The following is an 8,883-nucleotide window of genomic DNA, read 5'->3' as shown; positions in this document are numbered from 1 at the left end:
AAAAAAGTTTATTATACGACCAAAAAATTTATTATACGACCAAAAAAATTTATTATACGACCAAAAAAATTTATTATACGACCAAAAAAGTTTATTGTACGACCAAAAAATTTATTGTACGACCAAAAAAGTTTATTATATGACCAAAAAAATTGCTAGTCGAGATTCCTCGCCTTCGCCCACTCAGGCGGATTGTATATTTTATCTTTGCTTTGTTGATGTGCATACTTCTGCATTCATATTTATGTATATATGCGTAACCTGAATATAGTGAACGATTTTTTTATCCCATGATGGAGAATTACATAACAATAATAACCGAATAGTTCTAAAGAGGAAATATATGAAATATGAAAACGGAACAATATATTTTATAAGGAAAGTTGCAAAATTATATTTTTTTTAAATTTTAATAATAAAATAAGTATGCATCCATTCAAATATTAATGTGAATTTCGTTTTTTTTAAATTCACTTCTAGTAAAAAATTTCATAAAGCAGGATAAAACACGTGACCTAGAAACATAAACAAAATTAAAATGTTGCGGAGAGAATTTTTCTGAACTTTTGCTTATTTTCAAAGAAAGATGTGTTGTAGTGAAAACACAATTAAAGGTTCGTTTTAACAATTCTTTATTACGAGTGCTTTTACTTCTGACTTACTATCTTACTATTATTATTTTACTGAACTGTGGTCAGTAACTTATATAATAACTTATTATGCTAACTTAAGCAAAACATTGGAATTAAACTAGGCTATTACTAAAGTTACATGTAAAGGTAGATTACATTATATTAATTAGGTCATAGCTTGACTTGCAGTATGTGGAAATATGTAGGACAGATCTTAACTAGAGTATAGCTAGATTTACATTTTTCAAAATAGGGCAAAATCGAATGCCACGCATATAAAAATTGTATAAAACTATTCAGGAGACGTACAAAGGGAGATAAATGCTTATTTTTTATACATTTATATATACAAGATTATATATTATATTTCAAGCACTTGAAGCACTTGTACGAATATATGGTAAGAATTAACAGAAAATTTTTTTTTTTTAGGATTCGAATTTTTCAGGAGTCCTGACATCTGTTCAGGAACTTATTGATAAACGTTATATACGCTGGCGAAATATCAATGCATTTATAGATAAATCAAAATCGGTCGTAGAGTTTTACCGTGCCTATTGCGACCTAGAGCTTGAACACAAATTTATATGTTGGTATGGTCGTTGTTTTTGTTTTTGGTTTACGTAAAAATAATGGCAAAATAAATATCATTAAAATTATTATAAATATCATTGCTTACATTTATTATGCGTAATAATACTTGTGTATTATTATTGGCGCACAAGCACGAGGTGTCCTCATTCGTTCAACTCAAGCGGAGTCGCAAATCATATTAAACTTAGATATTGCTCATGTCTTTGTACTGCTTCTCGGTATATTAAGCTAGAAAATCCGAACATTACTGGTTCCACATAGTTCTTGGTGACAATATCTTATCCACGTTTAAGAAACTATTTCTAAACTATATAATAGAAGTAGAATATTTGTCTAAATTTTATAACTTATATTGAATAGTAAGGTAATGAAATTTGAACATATAAATGATCTCAATCAAATAGTGACTATATAACTTCACAAATCCTTCTATTCGTCTAATATATCTGCACTCCTATATAAGACTCTAATACGTATCTTAAATTGCTGTTGTTACTCATTGCAGTAACAGGGGCTACTTACGTATCTGAAATTTAACTTTCGTTCGCGACCACACCGATAATTGATATACTTGTTTGTCCCAATCCCGTAAGACCCTCGTGGGATTTTCGTAGCTCTCATCATCCATATGTAAATGAAAAAGGAGAAAAAAGACAACAATTTTTGTTTATATTTGATCGGAAAAATAACACCTGATTTTCCTCTCTGATAAACAAACAAATAAACCAATTACAATAGACGAGAAAAAGAAAAACATTGAATAGTCTTTTTTCCACTTTCTAGAGGTCTTTCGTGTACATATTTTTCGTATTGGCGGTCAGAATAAAAACGGTTATAGGATATCAACAGATTGAAAACATCTGGGAGTAAAATTACCACTTGTTAGAAACAAATACAAAACAATGGGAGGTATAGCGAATTCGACTGAAAAACATGAAATTGTTTGCAAATCAATAGGTGGTTCGAACTCTTTCTTTACGATCGAGATTATGTTGTACGCTTTAACGTGGCGAAAAACAATATCGACGAGTATTTTGTGAGTAAATGGGAAAAAAAGAAAAATTGTTTGAAAAGTGATCAGTTAATTATAAGAGAAAAATATGTAGGCCCTAGTAGAAATGGCGTAAACCGAACCAAAGAACAAATAAAGGTTCGAAAATTTCAGCCGAAGCATGCCTCGAGGACGTAAAGACTTGAACAGATTGTGGGATCAGCTAGCAAAGGTGGGGGGAGTGGGGGTATGACGAAAAGTAAGCTTTCAGAAGTTATGTTAACACATTGTTTGCATTTGTTTTATTTTTAGCGTTTTTTTAAGTTTGGGCAGACCATAAACACAATGCAAAAAGAAAATTGGGTAACAATAAACTGTTCTTACAAAGCATCGAAGGATGGCCAAGCTAGCAAGTGACTGGATAAAGAGAGAATTGTCGTGCTAACAAACTTAGAGGCGGCGATCGCTGATGACGGAAAATATGCGTATATTTGGCACTCCAACTAAAGTATTTACAAACGATCATTTGTCGCCATTAAGTGGAACACTTTCGTATATACAATTGTAATGTGAAATTTTTGGTTTATTTTCATATAATTTTAGAAGTCCCCATGTGATAAATTGCTTGGCCAAGGATGCCATCCCAATTCAGAAGCGAAAGTAAGTGCACATATTTATATTTATTTTTAATTAACAATTATGTAATTATTATGTCATCCTATGATGAAAGGACAAAAATGTTTGAAAACGCTTTAGATCCTGACATGTAGGAAAAACTAGACGTTTTCAGTTATATAGCGATAAACCGTTACATGAAGAACCTTTGTTTCCTTGAGTATTAAAAGTAAAAAATCGTACTTATTGTATTTATATATAATTCAATTATTGTACTATTTAATTATTATATGCTACGATTATATTATTCAAATGTTCTGTCGTCTCTTCCCACTGTAAATTCTGTTATTCTCCTATGCCTTTACGTTGTTGCTCCGTCAACCATGTCGGATTTAACAATTCTTAACTATTCTTAGCCATCTTATAATTAAGCAAAATATGTGTGCAATTAAGTTACCGAGTGCAATTATTGTGAATGGTCAACAAAAAGAAAAAATTGCAAAATCACAAACATATAGAGCAATTGTTAACAAAAATGAAAGGTAAGCTTAAGTCGTTCCATGGCAGTTAGTTGAAGCTAACTAAGGAAAGGAATGATTTAATTCGACCACGAGAATGCGAAAGTAAAGAAGATTCTAATTGAGTTAATTAAATTTTAATTTAATATATTTTTATTCTATGTATATATATATTATTATAAATTTGTATTTTCGAATGATTTTTTCTATTTACTTATCTTCTAAAAATCAAAATAAAGGTGAAGTTTTTAATTTATATCTGTCCAGTAACGAGATTTTATGAATTGCTAATTCATTGTTCTTTATTAATGATGACGACAATATCACAAGTTTTGGCGAATTAAGGGCATCAATTGGACAATTGGAGTTAAAAAACCAAAATAAAAAATTGGCTTTGGTTGCCTCTCATGAATTTAGAATTTTTCGCTTTTTTCAGCTGTTTGTAGATAACCAATTTTGTTTCGAATTTAATTGTTCCCCATTTGCAGCTGTTTTTTCTATTGAATGCAGCTCTAAACGGTCCGCGTTAATCTTGAAAAACTAATGCGTACGCAAAACGTGAGCTGGTTAGGTATCGCTCAATTTGATAGAAACGATGAAGCGGTTGTCATAGCTTTGGTACGTAAGTAAAAATCTGGAAATGAAACAATTACCGCCATACATAGTTACCACCCTACTTAGCTCTTGACCATAAAAGACATGTGGAAGAGTATTTATTGTTTAATTCTTCGAAATTATCTAAAAAATGTGTATTTTGCTAAAGCTAACTACATCAATTCTTAAGAACTCCATAGGAATACGTTCCATCAACACAACAACTACGAACCTGGTCAAAGAAAGTGAGTTTGACACACTACGACAATAACAATAACTCTCGTGAGTTAATTCATTCTCATTCCAGTTCAGCAAAAACAAGAGACCTCCTTAATATTTGAAGGAGTAAGGAAACCATCACCTCGCGTCAACCTCACGTTGAAAGGGATTTGTGGGTCGAAATTCTGTCCTGAATGTACGTTGGGTTTAGACCTTAAACATACCGATGTGCTGATTTTATCACAATATGTTCGCTCAGATGGTTGCATGTTACCTAAACGCATCACTGGTCTTTGCTACCGTCAGCAAAAAAGGATAGGTTCCCTTGTAACTATGGCGCAGAAGGCGGGGCTAATGCCGAACTTGGCGCCAGCTGGAAGTAAGAAAGATCCGAAAAGGCGTTTCGGTTGGAAAAAGTTCAATAAATATTTCTATGAAAGCACTATCAAATATTAATATCGGTAAGATCAGATTTTTTAGTTAATGCTTGCGATTAGAAATATGTAAAAGGAAATCGTTAAAATAAATCTTGCAAAACGGTAACATGTTCGCAATTTACTTAAAAGTTAAGAAAATGTTGCTCTTCAAAAACTTCAGACCGCACTCTTTTAAGAGGTGTTGTAGACGCTTTTGTCAAGTTGTGTGTTTTTTGCATGTGAATACGCAGTGTGGAGCGTTGACTGAAGGATTTGGGGCAGAGTTTACATTTGAATGGAGTTGGATCTTTGTGAGTTTTCATGTGTTCTTGACAAGCAGTTTGTTGTCTGTAAGCTTTGCCACAAAGGTCACAACTAAATGGCTGTTCTTTAGTATGAGTGCGCTCGTGATTAATCAAATGTATCTTCTGGTGAAAAGCCTTGTCGCAGTAAGTGCATGGAAAACGTTTTTCGCCATGTTGGCGCAAATGATACTGAAATCTCATCTGAGTATAACTTTCGAACTGCTGATGGCAAATATGGCAGGCATAGGTTGAAGTTAAATGAAAATTCTTATTATGTCGTTGCAAATGCAATTGGCTTCGAAAGTACTTGCCACATTCCTGGCATTGCATGGTGTCGGGACGATTGTGTTTCAGCTTATGCTGGGCCAATAAAAACGTAGATTTAAATGAACTGGAGCAAATATTACAAGCGAATGGCTTTTCCTGTGGATGATGACGCATATGATGGGCTTTAAGAAGCTGTCGATTCGCACATGCCGCACCACAGATTTTACATTTTAAGTGAGGCGCAGTTTTCTTAACGGTTTGGTGTTTCGGGTAGTCTGCGAGAAACTCTTCGTCTGAGGAAAAGGAATCGTCCGAGTCTAGTTCCTCGTCAGTGGTTGGTGTGGACGATTCATTTTCACTAGAATCCCATTCTTGTTTAAGCAAGGTTCCGTCTCTTCCTTCTTCCATGTTCTCAACTCTAGGCAACTCACTCTCGGGTTTTATACTTTCCATTGTTTCCATATCAATAGGTTCGGTTTTCATTTCTTCAAATAAGGGAGGAGGCGTGCCAATTGATGAGCTGCTGTCAGCATAAGCTGATATCTCAGCAAATCGCGGGCTCAACCGTAGGCGAGGACTACTAAATGGCGAAAATACATCGCTAGTTATTGCATGAATCGGAGACTTTTGAGTGATCTTTGTAACGGCCGAATCTAAAAATTCGCTAATTTCACCTATGCCTGGTTTTAGCGGCTCGACTTTCGGAGAAAGTTTACCAGATTCCAACAGATGCTCGATGTCTAAAAAATAGCTTTGTAGTACTTTTTGACTATCAAGGCATTCTTCGCGAAATAAATGCACTTGCCTAAAACGTTCTAGACATTCAGCACAGATTTGCGATGGTAACCCGTCGTTGGGTTTTATCTAGAAATATATGTAAACACAATGTAATCGTCTTTTTATATAAAAAATTTAGCATATGCATACATTTAATTTCCATATGTTTAGATCGTCAAAAACTTCCTTAACATCATCACTAACTTCATATTCTACTTCATCATCTTCTCCCAAACTACATGAATCTTTCAGCTTCACACGAAATATGCCGAAGAAAACCATTTCGTCATTAAAATAACGACTGCAAGTGCGGCAAGTTCTCTCCAAGAAAGTTTTAATATCGAAGCATATATCTAACGCCATTGCTTAAAAATTTAATTTACACAAATGCTTTTACTTGAGTAAAAAACGCCTCTTCTTCTTCTTCTAAAACAACAATTTCCCTGAGTCATTCATGCCACTTTTAACACAATTACAGCAGTGCAATTTTAGTGTCTGGACGCAGGTTAAACTTTCGAATTTTTATCGCTACTATATAAAATGTTACAAACAACATAATTTTTTTATAAATTAAAAAAAATTCAGTTAAAAATTAAAAAAAGTCCAATTGTAATTATCATTTATATCCAATTATAATTACTTTTCTGAAAATAGAGTAGTAAATCTTGAAGTATTCTCGAATGGACGTGCAGCAAATGCCTACTAATATAGAGAGTAATTAAAAAGCAGACATATATAACTACGTGAAGGAAGTTGGAATGGTTTACTTCCGTGCTTTAACACAATTAAAAATTTCATTTCAATGAAAATAAAAAGAATAATTACTTATAATATTGATAGCATTTATATTATACAGTAAAATGCAGTTAAACGTTGCATATGGAAATGCCCGATCCCATTTAGAAAGGTTTTAGTTTTTTTCAATTTTTAATATTTTATCAAAAATTATATTCTTAATGATTTTATTTTTATGATCAAATTCGCAATTTTTTCAACTCGATTTTGAATAAAGTTAGCATTTAATTTTTTTCTATCCCCTGCGCAAAATTTTAATCAAAAAAATATTCGCAAGGCCATTATCGGCTGTTTCTAGCATCGTCCAATAGCAATTGAATCAACAAGAATGACAGTACATGACAAACGCACCCTTACGAATATTTCTAAGAGATTTCATTAGCTGGTAACTTAGAGTAGAGTTAGGATTCTTTGTTCGCATTCGATATAGAGGGAGAACAGAAAAAGGGCAGGTACCTCCGGTCTGAAATTACATTTCGTAGCTACTGATAGGGGTTGACTTATTAAAAATTTGATACTAAATTAAATAAATATAGTACATAATATATAATTTAAAAATATGACACTCGAAGCTATATAAATATTTTTCCACTTTGAGCTCATTTGTATGTGTGTAATATAATTAAAGGCAAGTACATTTAAGCTATAAACACAAAAGAAGGATACACCGATATTTCATTGAGATTACAATGTACAATTAAAATCAAAGGTCGGCATAGCGAATTCAAAAGAAAATATATAAAATTAAGGGTCGGCATGGCGAATTCGAAAGAAAACATATGAAATTGTTTATAAATCAAAGGTCGATATAGCGAATTCAACGGAAAACATATGAAATTGCAACTATTTCCAAAGCCAAAAAAATCAGCAAACTCAGTTGAACTGAAACGTTATATGAAATTTAGAATGAATGTGACAACGCACCCTCGAATGATGCAAATCTATGCTCACTATAGGTGTATATCTTTGTCTGGCCAATATGAATACTTGAGGTCAAATTTCAATTTTGATAAAGATCGAAGCTTTTCATCAAATTAAATTACACATGGATCTTCTATAGTTCTATACAAAGATCCGCAATAGCATAGTCAATATGCTCTTATTTTTATTAAAGCAATATGAGTTAGTGCTGTAGAAAACGTCTAAATCTATATATATAATTCAGCTATTGCGTACTGACAAAAAAGCAATATTTCTAACACAAACAGTGCCACTTTAAATGTTTAATATTCTTCCCGTAGAAACATAATTTTAGTGATGAAATATTTCTTATAAAATTTTGCTACCTGAAAAATTTCATTTGCAAACTTAAAATAAGTGATGGTAACTTTAATTTTTGGATTTGGTGGCATCTCTCGATTTATCTGAGTTTATTTGAATTTTCACTTAAAATAACGAAGAACGGTCGATATATTAGTAAAAGAAGGTAATTTATTTTATTTTCTCAAAGTGTGTTTGTTAATAAGTGGATTGCAAGATATTCAATTCTTAAGAGGATATGTTTTTTTGCGGAACGAGTAAATTTGTAATAAACAACATGAATAAGTTTGCGCCCATAAAATCCAGAGTCTTCCAAAGTAGAGCCCTCCAGCCGACCTTGGAGCACTTACGCAACCAAGAAAGTTAGAGATTTTTAGTCGTAAGGAATAAATTTTAGGTAAATGTGTCTACGTTTTGACTTTGTGCTCTAAATTTTTACGGCGCTCTCGAATAGATCATTTACAACAAAACTTTTAATTTTTTTTTAATCCAACATGCTCTTTAGTCTTTTTTAAAAAATATGCAATTCAACAACGTAACAAATAGCAACGATTCGTTTGCAACGGTGTCAAAGAAAATGATTCAACATCAAGGTACCAGAACGAGAAAGCCCTTATTCTTTAAGGCGTGGAAAAAGACTAATTTTCGTTTTAGGACGAATAATGGAATGGAATGGAGTTTGTTGTCTTCGTTACATAACAGTAGACGTTGACTGTCACATTTTATTTCGCTGAAAAGTCTACAAAAAAAGCTAATAAAAGCCTCATCAATGGAATTGCAAACATTCATTAGTGTACGAGATATTGCTTGATACTTATGAGCCTATGAATTTTTCCTCGCTTATTACTGCGTTAATGTTCTTTCTTCATTTGATATATTTGGGAATTTTACGAAAGTTTA

At 32.6% G+C, this 8,883-nt stretch overlaps 2 protein-coding genes and 1 long non-coding RNA gene across 3 annotated transcripts; 2 read left to right on the top strand and 1 right to left on the bottom strand.

Annotated features, from left to right (window-relative positions):
* Positions 1-2,025: 2,025 nt before the first annotated feature.
* Positions 2,026-3,376, top strand: LOC119642090. The gene is made up of 3 exons (XR_005247939.1): positions 2,026-2,262; positions 2,333-2,476; positions 2,530-3,376. It is a non-coding gene; the product is annotated as an uncharacterized LOC119642090 (long non-coding RNA).
* Positions 3,377-3,832: 456 nt separating this feature from the next.
* LOC119642078 (28S ribosomal protein S18a, mitochondrial) lies at positions 3,833-4,705 on the top strand. Its single transcript, XM_038041047.1, has 2 exons — positions 3,833-4,189; positions 4,252-4,705. Exons 1-2 carry the CDS (start codon positions 4,096-4,098, stop codon positions 4,617-4,619), a joined length of 462 nt encoding a protein of 153 aa, XP_037896975.1. The 5' UTR covers positions 3,833-4,095; the 3' UTR covers positions 4,620-4,705.
* Positions 4,641-6,358, bottom strand: LOC119642077 (zinc finger and SCAN domain-containing protein 12-like). Its single transcript, XM_038041045.1, has 2 exons — positions 6,079-6,358; positions 4,641-6,015 (listed from the first exon to the last, which is right to left on the bottom strand). Exons 1-2 carry the CDS (start codon positions 6,289-6,291, stop codon positions 4,723-4,725), a joined length of 1,506 nt encoding a protein of 501 aa, XP_037896973.1. The 5' UTR covers positions 6,292-6,358; the 3' UTR covers positions 4,641-4,722.
* Between the last annotated feature and the right edge of the window lie 2,525 nt (positions 6,359-8,883).

The sequence above is a fragment of the Glossina fuscipes genome, unplaced genomic scaffold (genome assembly GCF_014805625.2).
Source record: "Glossina fuscipes isolate IAEA_lab_2018 unplaced genomic scaffold, Yale_Gfus_2 213, whole genome shotgun sequence".
Lineage (NCBI taxonomy): Eukaryota > Metazoa > Arthropoda > Insecta > Diptera > Glossinidae > Glossina > Glossina fuscipes.
This window is presented reverse-complemented; position numbering and strand designations above follow the sequence as displayed.

Coding starts and splice junctions, on each gene's coding strand:
- LOC119642077 (XM_038041045.1), bottom strand. CDS start 6,291: ATGGCGTTAGATATATGCTTCGATATTAAAACTTTCTTGGAGAGAACT. Junction 6,016..6,078: donor TAAACATATGGAAATTAAAT/GTATGCATATGC, acceptor ATATATTTCTAG/ATAAAACCCAACGACGGGTT.
- LOC119642078 (XM_038041047.1), top strand. CDS start 4,096: ATGTGTATTTTGCTAAAGCTAACTACATCAATTCTTAAGAACTCCATA. Junction 4,190..4,251: donor TACGAACCTGGTCAAAGAAA/GTGAGTTTGACA, acceptor TTCTCATTCCAG/TTCAGCAAAAACAAGAGACC.